We start from the raw sequence: 21720 nt of genomic DNA on the forward strand, positions 1-21720 counted from the left end.
GAGCAGTATGTGTACACATGCCTACACGTACTGAATGATGGGTCTGCCCCCTTCAACTTCTGGGTCTCCAAATTGGGCACATGGCCTGAGCTTGCCCTTTACGCCTTGCAGGTGCTGGCCTGCCCTGCAGCCAGTGTATTATCTGAATGTGTGTTTAGCACGGCAGGGGGCGTTATCACAGACAAGCGCAGCCGCCTGTCCACAGCCAATGTGGACAAGCTCACGTTTATTAAAATAAACCAGGCATGGATCCCACAGGACTTGTCCGAACCTTGTGCAGAATAGATATTTATACCGGTCTTAACCAGCCACTGTTATACTCAGCGCAATTGCTTATTCTTGAATTTTGGATATTTCACACTCTTTTGGAGTGTACCCTAATAAAAAATAAATAAAAAAAATTTAAACCAAAAACTAGTGTTGGCTACCTCATCCTCCTCCACTGCTGCTTCCACCAACACCTTTTATTTTATGTCATTTTCCTAATTTTTCTGTTAAATTTTTGGTGAAATTCACAAATTTTTGGGTGTGATATACCACTGCTATACCTAGTAGACAGTAAAAAAAAAATCACTAATTTGTCTGTTACATTTTCAGGTGAAATTCAACCATTTTTGGCTGTGATATACCTCTGCTCTACCTAGTTGACAGATTAATAAATTTCACAAATTTTTCTGTTACATTTTCGGGTGACATTCAACAATTTTTGGCTGTGATAGACCCATGCTCTACCTAGTAGACAGGTTAAAAAATTCCACAAATTTTTCTGTTACATTCTTGGGTTGACATTTTACAATTTTTTGCCGTGAATAAACCCCTGCTCTGCATAGGTGACAGGGACCAAAATTGTAAAAATAATCTGTTCCATTGTTGGGTGACATTAACCCATTTCTGGCGATGAAAAGCCCCTGCTCTGCATAGGTGACAGGGACTTAAAATTCTAAAATTCGTCTTTAATTGGCCCTTTCATTTGATCCTTCTGCTTTAATAACTTTTCCCACATTTCCGCTTCATCCCATTGCAGCCATTGACCTCCCTTGGATGAGGTCTCCCTTTCTCACGCTCCCTCTCCGGCGTGGAACCCTGATTCGCCGATAACCGTGATCAACATGGTAGGCTCAGAAAAGAACATCGAAAGTTGAAGATATCCAAATGAATCGTGGACGTCACAGGGACGTGCGATCAGGCAGAAGTTATCTAGAGTCAACAAAGCGACAGCAGGGCCTCTCCTGGCTAACGTTTCAAAATCCAAAATACACCAGTGACATTCCCTATAATTTGTTATTAATCATTCCAATAACAGGGCATCTTAAGAGTCATGTAATATTATTTATCGTCACTACCTCCCCAAATCGGGAGTGAGTAACTGCCACGCTCCCCCTCCATAACTTGGAAGCTTATGCTTCAATACTTTGTCCCCACATTTCCACTCGATTACATTTAATTTCATCCATTGACCTCCCTTGGATGTGGTATCCCTTTCTCAGGCTCCCTCTCCAGCTTGGAACCCTGATTCCCCGCCACCCATGATCACCATGGTAGGCGCAGAAAAGAACATCGAAAGTTGATAGAGAAAATATCCAATTGGATCACGGACATCACGGTAACATGCGACATGGTGGAGCAGTATGTGTGCACATGCCTATAAGGACTGAATAATGGGTCTGCCCCCTTCAACTTCTGGGTCTCCAAATTGGGCACATGGCCTGAGCTTGCCCTTTACTCCTAGGATGTGCTGGCCTGCCCTGCAGCCAGTGTATTGTCTGAGCGTGTGTTTAGCACGACTGGAGGGGGTTATCACAGGTTATATTTAACAATGTTTTGGGGTGTACCCTAATTTAAAAAAATAAATAAAAAATTTAAACCAAAAAGCAGTGTAGGCTACCTCCTCCTCCTCCACCGCCACATCCACCGCTTCCTCAACCTCCTACTCCATATGGACCTGGTCCTCCTAGACCAAGATTATTAGTTTTTATTTTTACGTAGTTTATGTTATTTAACCGCCTCCCGACCGCTGAACGCACGGATGCGTCCAGGAGGCGGTTGATTCATTCCTCCTGGACGCATCCGTGCGTCATCTCGCGAGACGCGAGATTTCGGACTGAGCCGGCCCGCGCATGCGCATCGCAGGCCGGCAAATGAACGAGAACAATTTCGTCACCAGCCTGCCAGCCAATGATCGTGGCTGGCGGGCTGGCGATTTTTAAAATGTCGAATCAGAAGCCATATAACATATCATATTAGTAAATATTATGTGTTAAATGGCTTCCCTGCTCCTCTGCTGGTCCTTTTGGTCAGTTGGTTCCAGCAGAGGAGCAGGCTTCACAGTGAGTACACCAAACAGCACACTTTAGCCCCAGATCACCCCCCTGCACCCCAATTAACCCCTTGATCACCCCTTCTTGCCCCCTGTCAATCACTAGTGAAAGGGAAAAAAGTGATCAGTGTAAACGGTCACTTTTTTTTTTCACTGGTATTGACTGTTAGGTTTTAGGATAGTTTAGGCCCCTTGGTTAGGTAGTTTAGCGATCGGTTAGCGCCCAGCCCACCGCACCGCAGTCACTTATTCGCTGATTAGCGTATCGCTAATCAGCATTTGTACTTTTATAGTATCTGTAAGTGATCACAGTCAGATCTATAATAGTATTAGTGTCACCTTAGTTCGCCCTCCACCCAAAACACAGTGTCAGGCCTGATCGGTCGCCCACACGTGCGTTCACCCACGCCCGCCCCGCCGCAGTGACAAAAAAATATATATTTTTTGATCACTGCACATTCACTTCACAAGCGCTGCGGCGATAAAAAAAATCTGTTTTGATATTTTTTATCAACCGCAGCGGCCTCCGGTACTTTGCTAGCCTCCCAAGGCTTGCTTTTTTTCTTGGGTAGTCTCAGGGAATACCCCTAAATTTAGTTGCCCAAATGTCAAACAGGGGGTATTCTTCTGAAGCAGCCTACAGGCTTCTGACCCAGTCGGATGAGGAATGGGAACCCTCATCTGATAAATCTAGCGGGTCAGAATATGAACCTGTAGAAAGCAGTGGCAGTCTGACTCAAAGTTCGGACGAGGAGGTTGAGGTTCCTGATAGCACCAGGCGTACCCGGCCCCGTGTCGCTAGACCACAGGTAGCGCAGGGTCCGCTTCAAGGGCAGCAGAGTGGGGCTGGTGCTGTCAGATTACGTGGTGAGGCATACACCAGCAGCGCAGCCCATCCTGGACCTAGTACCAGCACTGCCGTACAACATGGTGAAGTGGCGAGCACCAGAAGGGCAGTTGAAGCTGGTACGGTGGCACGTGCAGTAGTTACCCCGTCGCAGCCACCGCACAGACAGACCCGTAGAGCCTCTAGAATCCCTGAGGTGCGGGCAAACCCTGATTGGCAGTCCCCAACTTCAGCCACACCTGTAGTTCCCCCTTTCACCGCCCAGTCTGGAGTTCGGGTTGAGACAGCTCAGATCGGTTCGGCCCTGGGATTTTTTTAGCTGTTCTTGACTGCGGAGCTCTGGGACTTAGTTGTGGCAGAAACAAATCGGTATGCCACACAATTTATAACCGCCAACCCGGGAAGCTTTTATGCCCAGCCTTTCCGGTGGAAACCAGTCCAAGTTTCCGAAATTAAAATTTTTCTGAGCCTTCTCCTCAACATGGGTCTAACTAAAAAGCATGAATTGCGGTCATATTGGTCCACAAACCCAATTCATCACATGCCCATGTTCTCTGCTGCTATGTCCAGGACACGATTTGAGACCATCCTGCATTTCCTGCACTTTAGCGACAACACCACCTCCCGTCCCAGAGGCCACCCAGCTTTTGACCGGCTCCACAAAATTCGGCCCCTCATAGACCACTTCAACCAGAAATTTGTATACCCCAGAGCAAAACATCTGCGTAGACGAGTCCCTAATACATTTTACCGGGCGCCTTGGCTTCAATCAATACATCCCAAGCAAGGGCGCCCGGTATGGGGTCAAATTGTATAAGCTCTGTGACAGGGCCACAGACTATACCCACAAATTTCATGTCTATGAGGGAAAAGATCAGACCCTGGAGCCGGTCGGTTGCCCTGACTACCTGGGGAGCAGTGGGAAGACAGTCTGGGACTTGGTGTCACCCTTATTTGGCAAGGGGTACCATCTTTATGTGGGCAATTTTTACACAAGTGTGGCCCTCTTCAGGCATTTGTTTCTAGAACAGATTGGCTGCTGTGGCACCGCGCAAACTAGTCGCGCGGGCTTCCCCCAACGGCTCGTTACCACCCATCTTGCAAGTGGGGAGAGGGCTGCCTTGTGTAACCAAGAACTGCTCGCGGTGAAATGGAGGGACAAGCGTGACGTTTACATGCTCTCCTCCATTCACGCAGACACGACAATCCAAATTGAGCGAGCAACCCGTGTCATTGAAGGCCCCTCTCAGTCCACGACTATAACCTTCCAATGGGAGGGGTGGACTTCAATGACCAGATGTTGTCTCCGTATTTAGTGTCCCGCCGCACCAGACGCTGGTATAAGAAGGTGTCTGTATATTTAATTCAATTGGCTCTATATAATAGTTTTGTTCTCTACAGTAAGGCTGGGAGAACACGATCCTTCCTCAAATTTCAGGAAGAGATCGAGAACCTCCTGTACCCAGGAGGTTCCGTGGCCCCATCCACCAGTGTAGTTAGCCGTCTACACGAGCGACATTTCCCCAATGTCGTTGCTGGTACCTCAACCCAACCGTCACCCCGAAAAAAATGTTGTGTCTGTAGCAGGAGTGGAATAAGGCGTGACACCTGCTATTTCTGTCCTGACTGCCCTGACCACCCTGCCCTATGCTTTGGAGAGTGTTTCCGGAAGTACCACACACAGGTACACCTAGCATAGGGATCACATCTCACCAGGACAGGCACACAGGGCTATTAGGGCCCATTTACACACAGAGCTGCTGCAAACCTCTCCTTTCACCTGGGACAAAGTGCATAATGCACTTCGCCACATCTTTGGGCGATTTGCGCTTTGCACATTGTCCCATGGGGAAGGAGAGGTTTGTCCTATAAAGGTAAAAAAATAAAAAATAAATCACCAGTAAGTAAAAAGGTTAACGTTCAGTTCAAAAAGTTAAAGTTTATATGTTCTGTTCAAAAGTTTTTATAAAGTTAATAAAATTATTGCGTTGCGGCCTGGTTTTTTCTTTTTTGTTTTGTTTTTTTTTACCTTCCAGGTGGACCAACTGATCGACTAGCTGCAGCACTGATGTGCATTCTGACAGAAGCATTGCACTGCTGTCAGATTACACACAAGTCGGTGTATGCGGCGCTGCAAGACGAGATTTCTCCTCTGCAGTAAAAGATACCTTTGCATTTGAGCTGAGGAGGTGGCAGTCTTCATATGCTTTGGCAAACACTTTGTATATAAAAAATAAAAATAAAAATCCCGGCAATGATTTATTCATCCACATCGATTGATGTGAATGGAGAAATCAGGTTTGCCAGGGCATACGAGCTAAGTGGGTATGGATGTTGGGCGGAGCTCATATGTCCTGGCAGACGCCTTTCCCCTCCTTTTTTTTTTTGGCAGAGATTTTTTCATCCACATTGATCGATGTGAATGAAGAAATCTGTGCCGTTCATCTTTTTTTCTTTCAGCCCAGAGGCTTAACGGAAAAAAAAATCTCATTACCTGTATGCTCAATATAAGACCTCATGCACACGACCGTTGTGTGCATCCGCGGCCGTTGTTCCGTTTTCAGTTTTTTTCCGCGGACCCATTGACTTTCAATGGGTCCACGGAAAAATCTGAAAATGCACCGTTTGGCATCCGCGTCCGTGATCCGTGTTTCCAGTCCGTGAAAAAAATATGACCTGTCCTATTTTTTTCATGGCCAATGGTTCACGGACCCATTCAAGTCAATGGGTCTGTGAAAAATCACGGATGCACACAAGATTGTCATCCGCGTCCGTGATCCGTGTCCGTTTTTCCTATCATTTCAAAGGCAAACTTGACTTTTTTTTTTCATTTTTCATTTCCGTGGATCCTCCAAAAATCAAGAAAGACCCACAGAAGAAAAAACGGACACGGATCACGGAACAACGGAAACCGTTTTTGCGGACTGCAAAAAAAAAGTCCGTGTGCATGAGGCCTTAGGAGAATAGCAGAAACTCCTAATGCTGGCCATACATGTAATGATTGCAGAGACCCTCAAATGCCAGGGCAGTACAAACCCCCCACAAATGACCCCATTTTGGAATGAAGACACCCCAAGGTATTCGCTGAGGGGCATATTGAGCGGAAAGTGAGACTTTGTGAGAAAAAAACAATAAAAAAATCAATTTCCGCAAACTTATGCCAAAAAAAAAAAAAAATTATATGAACTCGCCAGGCCCCTCATTGAATACCTTGGGGTGTCTTCTTTCCAAAATGGGGTCACATGTGGGGTATTTATACTGCCCTGGCTTTTTAGGGGCCCTAAAGCGTGAGAAGAAGTCTGGGATTCAAATGTCTAAAAATGCCCTCCTAAAAGGAATTTGGGCACCTTTGCGCATCTAGGCTGCAAAAAAGTGTCACACATGTGGTATCGCCGTACTGGGGAATGTGTTTTACATATACCCATGCTGGGTGAGAGAAATATCTTGGCAAAAGACAACATTTCCCATTTTTTTATACAAAGTTGGCATTTGACCAAGATATTTCTCTCACCCAGCATGGGTATATGTAAAATGACACCCCAAAACACATTCCGCAACTTCTCCTGAGTACGTTGATACCACATGCGTGACACTTTTTTGCAGCCAAGGTGGGCAAAGGGGCACACATTCCAAAGAGCACCTTTCGGATTTCACCGGTCATTTTTTACAGATTTTGATTGCAAACTACTTCTCACGCATATGGGCCCCTAAAATGCCAGGGCAGTATAACTACCCCACAAGTGACCCCATTTTGGAAAGAAGACACCCCAAGGTATTCCGTGAGGGGCATGGCGAGTTCCTAGAATTTGTTTGTCGCAATAATTTTTTGTCGCAAGTTAGTGGAATATGAGACTTTGTAAGGAAAAAAAGAAATTCATCATTTCCCGCTAACTTGTGACAAAAAATAAAAAATTCTAGGAACTCACCATGCCCCTCACGGAATACCTTGGGGTGTCTTCTTTCCAAAATGGGGTCACTTGTGGGCTAGTTATACTGCCCTGGCATTTTAGGGGCCCATATGCGTGAGAAGTAGTTTGCAATCAAAATCTGTAAAAAATGGCCTGTGAAATCCGAAAGGTGCTCTTTGGAATGTGTGGCCCTTTGCCCACCATGGCTGCAAAAAAGTGTCACACATGTGGTATCTCCGTACTCAGGAGAAGTTGGGGAATGTGTTTTGGGGTGTCATTTTACATATACCCATGCTGGGTGAGAGAAATATCTCTGCAGTACTACCACTATAAGATCAGCACAAATTTTCCATTTATGTTCTGAGTATTTGATAATTTTCTAAATTAACTCCATAGAAGCATGGGTCTCTTTCATTCCAACCGCATGAGCCAATGGAACAGATGGTTTTTCGTTACCATTGTGCAACAAGACAGCTTTAAAACTTGTTTTGCTAGAGTCTATGAATAGCCTCCATTCATCGGGAACATGTGAACCATCTAACTCCATCATAAGACCATTTACATCAGTACAGAAACAGACATCGCTTTCCATTGCATAGTATGCAGCTAACTTGGTATGTCGATGATGGAAGTGTGAAGTTGTGGTCCCTCGTTGTAGCAAATTCCATTCCTGAAGTCTAGAAGCTAGCAGTTCTGACTTTTCTTTAGAAAAGTTTGGTGCTCTCTTGCAAAGTCCAAACGAGCAGTTCTGTGGCGTTCAAGGAGACGGTCTTTGAAGACGTTTTTTGTTTTTTAAGCCCTTCAGTCTCAGATGCCGTCTGATGGTTATGGGGCTGCAGTCAGCGCCTTAATTTGGGTCGAAGATCGTCCAGTGTCTTAACGGACAGCCAATTGGATCCTCAGGCTCAATGCTGATGATTTTTTTGGGTCTTCCATTTGATTTTTTTGTTCCATAACCCTTCAAACGGAGCTCACGAGCGGACCAGCGAACGCTAGTGTGAAAGGAGCCTAACAAAGCAGCTTTCTACTCAGCTGACAGGACAGGAGGAGCAGGAGCAGCCAGAGGGGCTACAGGTCGATGAGGAAGATGAGCCAGAGGACCCGGACACACCGTGGCAGTATGCAGTGGAGATGAAGGCAGGGAGTTCCTCCAAGTCACTTGCACAAATGGCACGATGCATGCTCACTTGTTTGCATAATGACAGCTGAATTGTCACCATTCGGAAGAGGGATGACTTCTGGCTCTCCATCTTGTAGGACCCTCGCTACCGGTACAGAATGGGGTCTTTTTTACACCCACCGAGAGAGAGGACAAACTGAATTACTACAGAGACATCCTATGTAGTCTGTTGGCCGCTGCTTATTTGCGCCATTGTCTATCCTCTAGCAGGTCTGACCGGGGGGCCTTCTGCGCTCACGTTCCACTGTCATTGATGCTAAGGAGGGGTGGGGTGGAAGGACCAGTACCAGATCCATCAGCAGCAGCCTAAGTCTAGAGTTGCTGATCGGTTGCTTTCTTCACCCGCATAGTGAAGAAACTACTCACCAGCAGCAGCAGGTAGACCTGGAGCAGGACCTGAACCAGCATGTGGTGGCATACTTGGACAGCACATTGAAGATCCGCTGGACTACTGGGTAGCCAAACTGGATTTGTGGCCGCAACTAGCAGCGTTTGCCCTAGAAAAGCTGTCCTGCCCGGCCAGTAGTGTGGCATCAGAGCGGGTGTTTAGTGTGGCGGGACCATAGTTACCCCAAGGAGAACTCACCTGTCCACCCAAAATGTGAAGAGACTGACCTTTGTCAAGATGAATCAGGGGTGGATCAGCCAGAATTTCCAATCATCCATGGTGCCACACCAACACTTTGATAAAAGAGAACGGTTTCTTCTGACTACCTGCCTCAGCTACTACTCTGATGCTGCAACCTGCCTGGTGCCACACATCTGATGCCAAGTGCTCATTCTTGCACCCAACTTCGCCAGCGGTTACTGGTATTGGACCCCACTGCCCTGCTCTGTTACAGGGTCACTTTGTGGTCTCCTGATGCTGCTGCTGTTACTGCCGTCTCCACATTATGTCACCTTGCCACTTTGTGGCCTCCTCATGCTGCTGTCATTTCCACACTATGTCACCTTGCCTATCTGTGGTCTCCTGATGCTGTTGCCATCTCCACACAAAATCTCCTTGCCACTTTGTGGTCTCCTGCTGCTGCCATATCCACAATATGTCACTTTGCTATTCTGTGGACTCCTGATTCTGCTGCCACCTCCAAACTGTGTCCCCTTGGCACCCTGTGGTCTCCTGATGCTGCTGCCATCTCCAGACTATGTCACCTTGCCACTCTGTGGTATACTGGTGCTGCCATATCCACACTATGTCACCTTGCCACTCTGTGGCCTCCTGATGCTGCCGCCACCTCCAAACTATGTCACCTTGCCACTCTGTGGTCTATTCATGCTGCCATATCCACATTATGTCACTTTGCTATATTGTGGCCTCCTGATTCTGCTGCCAACTCCAAACTATGTCCCCTTGGCACTCTGTGGTCTACTGATGCTGCTGCTGCCATCTCCACACTATGTCACCTAGACACTCTGTGGTCTCCTCATGCTGCTTCCATATCCACAGTAAGTCACCTTGCCACTCTGTGGTATCCTGCTGCTGCCATATCCACACTATGTCACCTTGCCACTCTGTGGCCTCCTCATGCTGCCGCCACCTCCAAACTATGTCAACTTGCCACTCTGTGGCCTCCTCATGCTGATGCCATCTCCTCACTATGTCACCTTTCCACTCTGTGGTATCCTGCTGCTTCCATCTCCACATTATGTCACCTTGCCACTCTGTGGTATCCTGGTGCTGCTGCTGCCATATCCACATTATGTCACCTTGCCACTCTGTGGCCTCCTGATGCTGCCGCCATCTCCAAACTATGTGACCTTGCCACTCTTTGGTCTCCTCATGCTGCCATATCCACATTATGTCACTTTGCCATTCTGTGGCCTCCTGATTCTACTGCCACCTTCAAACTATGTCACCTTGCCACTCTGTGGTCTCCTGATGCTGCTGCTGCCATTTCCACACTTTGTCACCTAGACAATCTGTGGTCTCCTCATGCTGCATCCATATCCACACTAAGTTACCTTGCCACTCTGTGGCCTCCTCCTGCTGCTGCCATATCCACACTATGTCACCTTGCCACTCTGTTGCCTCCTGATACTGCCGCCACCTTCAAACTATGTCATCTTGCCACTTTGTGGCCTTCTCATGCTGGTGCCATCTCCACTCTGTCACCTTGCCACTCTGTGTTCTCCTGATGCTGCTGCCATCTCCAAACTATGTCAACTTGCCACTTTGTGGCAAGCTCATGCTGATGCCATCTCCTCACTATGTCACCTTTCCACTTTGTGGTATCCTGCTGCTTCCATCTCCACATTATGTCACCTTGCCACTCTGTGGCCTCCTGATACTGCTGCTGCTATGTCCACACTATGTCACCTTGCCACTCTGTGGTATCCTGGTGCTGCTGCTGCCATATCTACACTATGTCACCTTGCCACTCTGTGGCCTCCTGATGCTGCCATCACCTCCAAACTATGTCACCTTGCCACTCTTTGGTCTCCTCATGCTGCCATATCCACATTATGTCACTTTGCCATTCTGTGGCCTCCTGATTCTACTGACACCTCCAAATTATCTCACCTTGCCACTCTGTGGTCTCCTGATGCTGCTGCTGCCGCCACCTCCAAACTTTGTCACCTTGCCACTCTTTGGTCTCCTCATGCTGCCATATCCACATTATGTCACTTTGCCATTCTGCGGCCTCCTGATTCTACTGCCACCTCCAAACTATGTCACCTTGCCACTCTGCGGTATCCTGCTGCTGCTGCTGCCATATCCACACTATGTCACCATGCCACTCTGTGGCCTCATCATGCTGCCGCCACCTCCAAACTATGTCAACTTGCCACTCTGTGGCCTCCTCATGCTGCTGCCATATCCACACTATGTCAACTTGCCACTCTTTGGTATCCTGCTGCTGCCATATCCACACTATGTCATCTTGCCACTCTGTTGCCTCCTGATACTGCCGCCACCTTCAAACTATGTCACCTTGCCACTTTGTGGCCTTCTCATGCTGGTGCCATCTCCACTCTGTCACCTTGCCACTCTGTGTTCTCCTGATGCTGCTGCCATCTCCACACTATGTCACCTTGCCACTCTGTGGTCTCCTCATGCTGCTGCTGCCATATCCACACTATGTCACCTTGCCACTCTGTGGTCTCCTCATGCTGCTGCGATCTCCACACTATGTCACCTTGCCACTCTGTGGTCTCCTGATGCTGCTGCTGACATCTCCACATTATGGCACATTGTCACTCTGTGGTCTCCTTATGCTGCTGCCATCTCCACACTATGTCACCTTGCCACTCTGTGGCTTGCTGATGCTGCTGCCACTTCCAAACTATTTCATCTTTCCACTCTGTGGTCTCCTCATGCTCCTGCCATCTCCACAATATATAATATTGCCACTCTGTTGTATCCTGCTGCTGCTGCCATCTCCACATTATGTCACCTTGCCTCCCTGTGGTCTCCTCATGCTGCTGCCATCTACAGACTCTGTCATTGTGCCACTCTTTCAAAGTGTTTTTTTTTTCTGTTAAAATTATGGGTGACTTAAAAACTCCTTTTTCTGTATGGCCCGAATGACGAAGTGTGAGGTCGTGTGAAGTCGGAAAGTGTGAGAAAAATATATATTATGAAACAACCAGTATACAAAAAGTACATGAAAACAATGACAACCTACTGATGCTGCTGCCAGACTCTGTCATTGTTACACTCGGTGGCCTCATAATACTGCTGCCATCTACAGACTCATTGTGCCATTCGGTACCCTTCTCCTGATGCTGCTGCTGCATCTGCCACCCCCAGACTCTGTGATTGTGCCACTCGGTGGCTTTCTCCTGATGCCGCCACCTCCAGATTTGGTCATTGTGCTACTCGGGCTTATACTGCTGCCATCTCCAGACCCTGTCATTGGGCCTGCTTCCACCTCACCACAATGTCATAGGTCCGCTCTGTGGACTTCTCATGTGGTTCCCACCCTCCCCACTTCATGACTGGTCCAATATTTTGCCTTTTGGCCTGTCTGACATAATTTATTTGACCTTTCTTTTGATCTGTCAGAAGAAAGGAAAAATGAGACGCACAACGGATCCTCTATGTGTAGCAGCTGTTAGGCCTGTATGGTCCCATCAGAATTGGCTTATGATTTGGTAGCCAAAATCAGGAGTGGGTAGAAAACACAGAAGACATACAAATATTCCATTCATGTGTTCTCTGTTTTACATCTACTCCTGTTTTTTTTTTTTGGCATTAGCAATACTGATGGATTATTGAGCAAATGCTGACAGAGTAAAAGCATATGCTCCACAGACAGGATCCGTTTTTTGTGGGTTATTTTTCTGACAGATCAGAGGAAGGGCAAAATTATCAGTTACGTCAACATAAATTTACTGCTGACACCCTCTCCACCCTATCAATTTGGCTCTACTTTTCACAACCAAAGCAGACTCCCTATGCGTGCTACTACAAGGCACAGTGTTCTACACTACTATAAAGGCTCTCAGTAGCCAGTAAATAGCCATTTTAACACAATTCAATGCGATTAAATTCGTATCGAAGCACATTTTTTTGAAAAATTCTGCAAACTGGCCAAATCAATTTTTTTTTTAATTCTCTCATCTCTAAATATAACCAGGAAACAGGTTGAATAATGGGGACAATTCGATCTGATAATTGGCAGCAGTCCTTGTAATGACTTATCTGTGCTTAACCCGCACCGAAAAGGCCTTTATGGGATTAGTGGACAACTGTTTTTTGACTTTCCACGATTACTCAATAAAGTGTTACCTAAGACAGTAGAAACAGGCCAGTTTTCTGTTTGATTCTAAGACTTGGTTGTGATAAAGCATTAAAAAAAAAAATTATTCTCTCCATCTAGACACAAATCCAGTCAAGATTGATGCAAGTGCGGTATCGGCTGCATATTGAGCCAGATACTTCTGTGGGAACCGACCTGGCATGAACAGGCCTCTAGTAGCTATAGACAATGAGAAGACAAAGCTTCAAGATTGCTTGGAGCCCAAAAGAGTTGCAAAGTTCATCAAGTCTGTGTCACATAAAGTATTTCACAACTAAGTAATTTGGCCCATACTGCAAAAGGAGGTGTACAATCACCCATAAATTTGACGAAATAAAGCCAGTTTCGTATAACAAATTTCACCACTACGTAATTCGGCCCATATCGCAAATGGAATTGTACATTCACCCATAAATCTTGAGAAAAAAAGCCTGTTTCATATAACAAATTTCACTACTACGTAATTCAGCCCATAGCGCAAAAGGAGGTGTACAATCACCCATAAATGTGACGAAAAAAAGGCCAGTTTCATATAACACTCAGAAAAAATTTCACCGCAAAAAGGCCTTTACCACATATAACTGCACCGTTTTTAGCGCAAATAACTGCAAAACTGAACTGCGTATATATTTCTCTCTTTGTACTGAAATAGGCCAGTTAATGCTTTTAGCGAAAATAACTGCAAAAGTGAACTGCGCATATATTTCTCTTTTTGCACAGACCTAGGCCACATTAAATGCTTTTAGCGCAAATAACTGCAAAAGTGAACTGCGTATATGTGGCGAAAATAACCTCGCCACTGGGTTTTAGAGGGGCCTGTTTGCCAGCCTCTTGCCTCAGGATTATGGCCCATATACTAACTTTGAAGGAGAAGACAGACCGGCCGCACAGCCTATATCTGTGGATCTCTTTTGGGCAGGAAAGCCATGCTTGCGGTCGGCCAAATGTGACTTCCATGGAATTCGGGAATTATGGGGATATGTGGGGTTTTGAGGTGTTTTCTGTGTTTTGGGAAAAATGTGTGTTTTCTGCCTGTGAGTGATAAAGTTAGCCCATTATGTTTGGTAATTGTATCACAGGCAGACCCTATTGTGTTTTGGCAATTGTATTTTGTTTATGGCCTCAAAGACAATGACCATTGCATTTTGTTGATTGCGTTACAGACAGAGGGAAGGGGGCTTTGTGTACAATTGCTGGGAAGGTTTCAATACTGTAAGTACATGTGATTGGCTAATATATAAACTGTCACAGTCTTCCACAAGGTCCCCAGGGGGAGTGTCCCTTGCTAGGAGACCTGCATAAAAGGCTGAAAAATAACCCATTAAAGAGTTCCTGTTTCACCTTCAAGAGAGAGCCTCGTCTCATGTGTGTGGATTGCTGTACGCTGTATAATCTCTTGGCTATAACCCCTAGCTCTTGTAAGAGCTGTTCCTTGTTCCTGTGGTGGTTACTGTGTCGAGCGGAGTGCTTGGAGTCCTCGGCAAGCACTAGGAGCATCCATCAATGGAGATACCCAGTCGGGGTGCCAGGAGATCTGTTACAGTATATATTTCTCCTTTTACACTGAAATAGGCCAGTAAACGCTTTTAGCGCAAATAACTGAAAAAGTGGACTGCGTATATATTTCTCTTTCTGCACTGAAATAGGCCAGTAAACGCTTTTAGAGCAAATAACTGCAAAACTGAACTGTGTATATATTTCTCTCTTTGTACCGAAATACGCCACTAAAACGCTTTCACCATACAGGGAGTGCAGAATTATTAGGCAAATGAGTATTTTGACCACATCATCCTCTTTATGCATGTTGTCTTACTCCAAGCTGTATAGGCTCGAAAGCCTACTACCAATTAAGCATATTAGGTGATGTGCATCTCTGTAATGAGAAGGGGTGTGGTCTAATGACATCAACACCCTATATCAGGTGTGCATAGTTATTAGGCAACTTCCTTTCCTTTGGCAAAATGGGTCAAAAGAAGGACTTGACAGGCTCAGAAAAGTAAAAAATTGTGAGATATCTTGCAGAGGGATGCAGCACTCTTAAAATTGCAAAGCTTCTGAAGCGTGATCATCGAACAATCAAGCGTTTCATTCAAAATAGTCAACAGGGTCGCAAGAAGCGTGTGGAAAAACCAAGGCGCAAAATAACTGCCCATGAACTGAGAAAAGTCAAGCGTGCAGCTGCCAAGATGCCACTTGCCACCAGTTTGGCCATATTTCAGAGCTGCAACATCACTGGAGTGCCCAAAAGCACAAGGTGTGCAATACTCAGAGACATGGCCAAGGTAAGAAAGGCTGAAAGACGACCACCACTGAACAAGACACACAAGCTGAAACGTCAAGACTGGGCCAAGAAATATCTCAAGACTGATTTTTCTAAGGTTTTATGGTTTTATGAAATGAGAGTGAGTCTTGATGGGCCATATGGATGGGCCCGTGGCTGGATTGGTAAAGGGCAGAGAGCTCCAGTCCGACTCAGACGCCAGCAAGGTGGAGGTGGAGTACTGGTTTGGGCTGGTATCATCAAAGATGAGCTTGTGGGGCCTTTTCGGGTTGAGGATGGAGTCAAGCTCAACTCCCAGTCCTACTGCCAGTTTCTGGAAGACACCTTCTTCAAGCAGTGGTACAGGAAGAAGTCTGCATCCTTCAAGAAAAACATGATTTTCATGCAGGACAATGCTCCATCACACGCGTCCAAGTACTCCACAGCGTGGCTGGCAAGAAAGGCTATAAAAGAAGAAAATCTAATGACATGGCCTCCTTGTTCACCTGATCTGAACCCCATGGAGAACCTGTGGTCCATCATCAAATGTGAGATTTACAAGGAGGGAAAACAGTACACCTCTCTGAACAGTGTCTGGGAGGCTGTGGTTGCTGCTGCACGCAATGTTGATGGTGAACAGATCCAAACACTGACAGAATCCATGGATTGTAGGCTTTTGAGTGTCCTTGCAAAGAAAGGTGGCTATATTGGTCACTGATTTGTTTTTGTTTTGTTTTTGAATGTCAGAAATGTATATTTGTGAATGTTGAGATGTTATATTGGTTTCACTGGTAAAAATAAATAATTGAAATGGGTATATATTTGTTTTTTGTTAAGTTGCCTAATAATTATGCACAGTAATAGTCACCTGCACACACAGATATCCCCCTAAAATAGCTAAAACTAAAAACAAACTAAAAACTACTTCCAAAAATATTCAGCTTTGATATTAATGAGTTTTTTGGGTTCATTGAGAACATGGTTGTTGTTCAATAATAAAATGAATCCTCAAAAATACAACTTGCCTAATAATTCTGCACTCCCTGTATAGCTGCAGCAGTGAACTACATATATATTTTCCTTTTTTCACGCACCCCCAAGAACAAATTGTTGGAATGACAGAGCTATATAATGGCTGTTTAGATCCCCGAATAATCTTTCCCTGCACTTGTAAATCGCTTTTTTTGAGGTTTTACCCATCACTGTCCCTAGCGCTTGGTCTGACGTCTCTCCCTGCACTAAGATGCTGTTAAATGATTCCTCCCTATACTTTCCCTGCACTTATAAATCACTTTTTTTTCACAATGCAATGATGTTTTCCCTATCACTCTCCCTAGCGCCTGCAACGTCTCTCCCTGCGCTAAGCACGCTGGTGAATAGCAGAATCTAAGATGGCCGCCTTATTTATAGGGCTGTGACATCACAGGGCTGGCTGCTGACTGGCTGCATGCATGGCATTATGGGTGATCCTGCCTTCCCAGAGTTCCTTGCCCCATGTCCTCACACGTGTAGCCACCATTGTATCCACCATTTTAGGAAAAATTGTGATTCATTACCACGAGGAAATTCACATTAGTTGCAAATCAAATTTTTGGACACCGGCCACACATAGAATGAGCGTGCGGCTGGGCGCGCTCCACCCTCCGTTGCCATGGCAGCGGAGATGCCGAGCGGCTCCCCGCTCTGTGCGGAAGGCGCCTCCTGCAGCTGCCGGAAAGGAACAGGACATCGGTGGCGCAAGGGGAAGGATGCGCGTCTCCGGCGTCCTGTGACAAAATGTCTGAATAAAGAGAGGACATAGGATGGGTTATGTCAGTGGCCTTTGCCTGCCACCTTTCCACTCCTTAGGGTAGGCATGGGCACTGTCACTCTTACTCTGCTGCAGCTGCTGCTTCTTCTGTTCCAGTGATCCTCCCCTTCCCTCCAGCAGCGGGCGCGGCTGCTGAAGTCCCATGTTTGGTTTGCACTTGCCAGCTAGGCCTCTCCAGTATGCCCGTAGAGTATGCACATCTGTGCTACCCAGCTCTTAAAGGGCTACTAATGCAGCCCTAATCTTCACCAGCCAATGGCTGGCAAGCCTGGGGTACTTAAAGGGGGTTTTCTGGGTTCTCCTATATTGATGACTTATCCTAACGATAGATCATCAATATCAGATCAGTGGAGGTCCAACACCCGGCACCCCCACCAATCAGCTGTATGAGGAGATGGCACTCGCAGTGTGTATGTACTGTCTCCCATTTCTCTTCCTGCTCATCGCTGCTCTTACAAATGCAGCAGCGAACAAGAAGAGAGTGTCGGACCCCTGCTGATCTGATATTGATGACCCATTGGTCCACAAATGCATTGCAATATCGGATCCGTCTTTCTGGATGTCATCGGGAAAAACAGATCCGGTATTTATTTATTTCAAAGATTTAATGGTCTGCACATGCACGGGCAGAAAGAAAGGATGTATTTTGATGGAAAACTTGGCATTAATGCATTTTGATGGAAATTAATGCCGGATCCGGCATTCCAGCAAGTGTTCAGGATTTTTGGCCGGAGAGAAAACTGCAGCATGCTGTGGTATTTTCACCAGCCAAAAAACGCAACAGAATGCTCTCCATTCAGAATGCATTAGGATAAAACTGATCAGTTTTTTTCCGGTATTGAGCACCTAGAATGGAACTCAATACCGGAAAACAAAAACGCTAGTGTGAAAGTACCCTAACACGCTTACTAGCTATTGTCTTCTCTTCACTGTGCAACAACCTTGGACGCCAAACTAGCTGTTTTGTGTGTTTTAAGATCTTATTCCTCTAACAGATGTGCCATGCTTCCAATGTATCATTCCAAAAAAACATGGTAGATCCTGGCTGGGATCTGATGCAATGCCTGTGATATAGGTTGGCTGCAAGACATTATGGACAAGCCTGCTAGGGCGGGGCCTTGTGATGCTTCTTATGACTCATGCACACAAACGTATTTTCTTTCCGTGTCCCTTTCATTTTTTTGCGGACCATATGCAGAACCATTCATTTCAATGGGTCTGCAAGAAAATACGGAAGTTACTCCATGTGCATTTCGTTTACGTATGTCCGTTCCACAAAAAGCAAGAACATGTCCTATTACTGTCCGCATGAGGCACAAGGATAGTACTGTTCAATTAGGGGCCAGCTGTTCCATTCCGCAAAATACGTAATGCACATGGACGTCATCTGTATTTTTTGTGGATCAGTTTTTTGAGGACTGGAAAATACATACGGTTGTGTGCATGAGCCCTTAATCTTCTCTTTTTCCATGTATTGTGATATGTTAAATGGCAGATGCAATTTTGATTGACTTGTTGGAAAACCTCACATTTGTTGGAACCAAAGTATTTGGAAATTTCCAAATTAACTTGATTTATTTACAATCGATGCATTCATGTCTAGTTCAATGTCTTATAGGCAGATTTCTGTTCACATACACTGTAGTACTAATTTCTCTAGTAAACCTTAATTGTTCTGTCTTCCTTTTCCTTTTACTTATGCCATTAGTTTTCCATAAAGGTTAGTTGCCTTGAATATGGGCATTGTAAAGGTGCCCACATGGCACTTAGTCCTGCTTTTTAATTCTACCTTTCAATATTTTTTTAAACACTCATTTTCTTGAAATTGGTCTAATTTCTGAAGTCTTATATTTTGGGGATTATCACTTCATTTCTTGGAGAAAGTGACTTGTTGTTTTTCTTATCTTGTGTTAATCTAAAATATGAGGTCATAAAGAGAAACATGTTTTACTTGTTACACTTTTACTTGTTAGTATATATATATATATATATATATATATATATACATATCATCAGTAAGAGTCAAAAGTGTTTCGACACACCTTTTCATTCCATGTTTTTCTTTTTCTTTTCTACATTGTAGATTCATGTTGAAGACATGAAAATAAGGAAGGAATACATATGGAATTCAGTAGAAACCCACATCAAATGCGGTTACCGGGAGCAGGCAGTTCAGAGAACAGCCGCCAGGGGCCTTCATCGGGCTGTTCTTGGAACTGCCTGCTCCCGGTGACCGCATTTGATTTCAGACCGGCTCCCGGCACAAGTAAGGGCTTACCTGTGCATCGCCGGACAGGTGAGTCAAGATGGCAGCCCGAATGTGTTCGTTGGCGAACACTGCGATCTGACCATCACTGTTCCTCAGTAGCGGCTTCTTTGTAGCAGTTCAACCATAAATGCCTGATTCTCGCAATCTCTTCTGAACAGCTGATGTAGAGAACCGTCTGGTACTTGATCTCTACAAATCATGTATGTAGCCTCTAATTTTAGGTGGTGTTAATTTGCGGTTTCTGAGGCTGGTAGCTATAATGAATCATCTTCAGCAGAGGTAAGTCTTTGTCTTTTTTTTCCCCAGGAGGGCCTCATGGGAGCTAGTTGCATCAGTGTTTGATGGTTTTTAATGACTGCACTTGAGGATACATTCAAAGATGTGCTTATTTTCTAGACTGACTGACCTTCATGTCTTACTGTAATGGAGTATTGTTTCCCTTTACTTAGTTGAGTGGTTCTTGTCCTGACGTGGCTTAGAATAGGGTTTGCACTGTATGGAACTGTGTACCAACCCTACCAATGCACAACACAAATAATGATTTAAAATACATTATGAAGGCAAGGTGTTGTCAAGGCAAAAGGGTGATACTTTAAAGAATCTAAAATACATAATAAACATAGTCTGGCTTATTTAACACTTTTCTGTTTACTACCTAATTCTATGTGTTACTTCATTGTTTCAATGTCTTCAATATGAATCTAAGTTGTGGAAGACATGGAATTAAAAGGTGTTTTCAAATATTTGACTGGTATGATATAAGTATACATAGTACCAGTCAAAAGTTGGACACACCATTTAAAAAAAGAAGAAATGTACATTTGCTACATTTGATCCAGATCTACATTACCACTGGGTCAACGTCACTGTTATTAGGATGAAATATTTAAAGTCTACATGTCATTTCATTTGGTTTTTCAGAATAAACCAACATATTTGTCTACATGAGGAATAATGCTATATCTGTATATCTGAAAATTATTTGACTTGTATTCAACATTTTTCACCAGCTTTCCCCTCTGCAGGCTTCATCTCTAAATGTCAGTTTTCCCTGAGTTAGTGGATGAAGATTATCTGCTATGATGTCTCCCATACACAGCACACACAGAGAAGATCATGCTCTCCTATCTCCTATCTGGAGATCATTATACAGCAGTACGAAGAAGTATAAAGGAGTTGTACTTAATACTCACATCACTCTTTTTGTTCTTCTACCATTCACATTGAGACAATTTGATTTGAATTCTGGTGGAGGATATTTGTTTATTGACACTGTAAATAAAACCAACATATACACAAGATTAGTATTGTAAAAATAGTTTATAAAGCTGGCAATAAATTTGGCACCCACATTCTTATACATATTTTATCTTCTAATATCCTTAGCCAATACCTGCACTTGGCTCCAAAAACTGTATAAAAAATGACATGTTATTTTAGCTTGTTTTAGTAGGCTGTTATGTGGCCACATTTTAGTGTCCAAAATATGGCCACAATTGCATTGGGACCTCCTGTATTGTAGCTGGCCAGCTAGGACCTGTCCTAGGTTGCTAGTATAGCTTATATGTGTATACAGCTAGACCTGCCAATAGCCTTAATACAGTTCCCATGTTTATGTGTTAAAGACAAAAGCAGAGTTATTTACTGTGACTTCATGTTTTGGATGTCATAACTGTTATATATTGTGTTCACAGAAGCAGAAAAAGATAATATGCCTTTAAGATTCATTTTGCAATGTCAGGTAAGCTCAGTGACACAGCAGAAACAGAAAGCATAGTGTTAATCTTTTGTTGCTGGGCAGAAGTCTAGACCAATCATAGCCAGCTTCTCACACAGCAAGAGTTTACATCAATCACAGCCAGCCTCACAGACAGGAGCTGAAGAGACATTCACTCCACTGTGAGCTGTTTTCTGGGAGCAAGAGGCCAAAATAGGTAGTTAAAACAGTTATATAATGTTCATATTAGTATTGTGTTTAGAACTGTATACTGAACTAGATATATATATGTGTTTACTTATAGTTCCACCAATTGCAACCATACAAATTGCAAGCATTTAGATTACATATTGCAATACAAATTGCATATAACCATACCAGATCATACTCAACCAATCTGCAAATAGTTACTGAAAACTGAAAACCCAGTTTAGGGCTCTTTCACATCTGCGTTCTTTTCTTCCGGCATAGAGTTCCGTCGTCGGGGCTCTATGCCGGAAGAATACTGATCAGGATTATCCTAATGCATTCTGAATGGACAGTCCGTCCTTCAGTATGCATCAGGATGTCTTCCGTTCCGGAATGTTTTTTGGCCGCAGCAAATAGCGCAGCATGCTGCGCTTTTTGCTCCGGCCAAAAATCCGGAACACTTGCCGCAAGGCCGGATCCG

At 44.8% G+C, this 21720-nt stretch overlaps 1 protein-coding gene across 1 annotated transcript in view; it reads right to left on the minus strand.

The window, feature by feature from the left end:
- Nucleotides 1-18909: 18909 nt before the first annotated feature.
- LOC122939369 (collagen alpha-6(VI) chain-like) overlaps nucleotides 18910-21720 on the minus strand; it is an 86027-nt gene continuing 83216 nt past the window's right edge. Inside the window, exons 16-17 of the mRNA XM_044295435.1 lie at nucleotides 20527-20605; nucleotides 18910-18979 (exon numbers count right to left, since the gene is read on the minus strand). Of these exons, the coding sequence (XP_044151370.1) occupies nucleotides 18910-18979; nucleotides 20527-20605 (149 nt within the window). The remainder of the gene's footprint in view (nucleotides 18980-20526; nucleotides 20606-21720) is intronic.

This window comes from Bufo gargarizans, chromosome 5, assembly GCF_014858855.1.
Source record: "Bufo gargarizans isolate SCDJY-AF-19 chromosome 5, ASM1485885v1, whole genome shotgun sequence".
Lineage (NCBI taxonomy): Eukaryota > Metazoa > Chordata > Amphibia > Anura > Bufonidae > Bufo > Bufo gargarizans.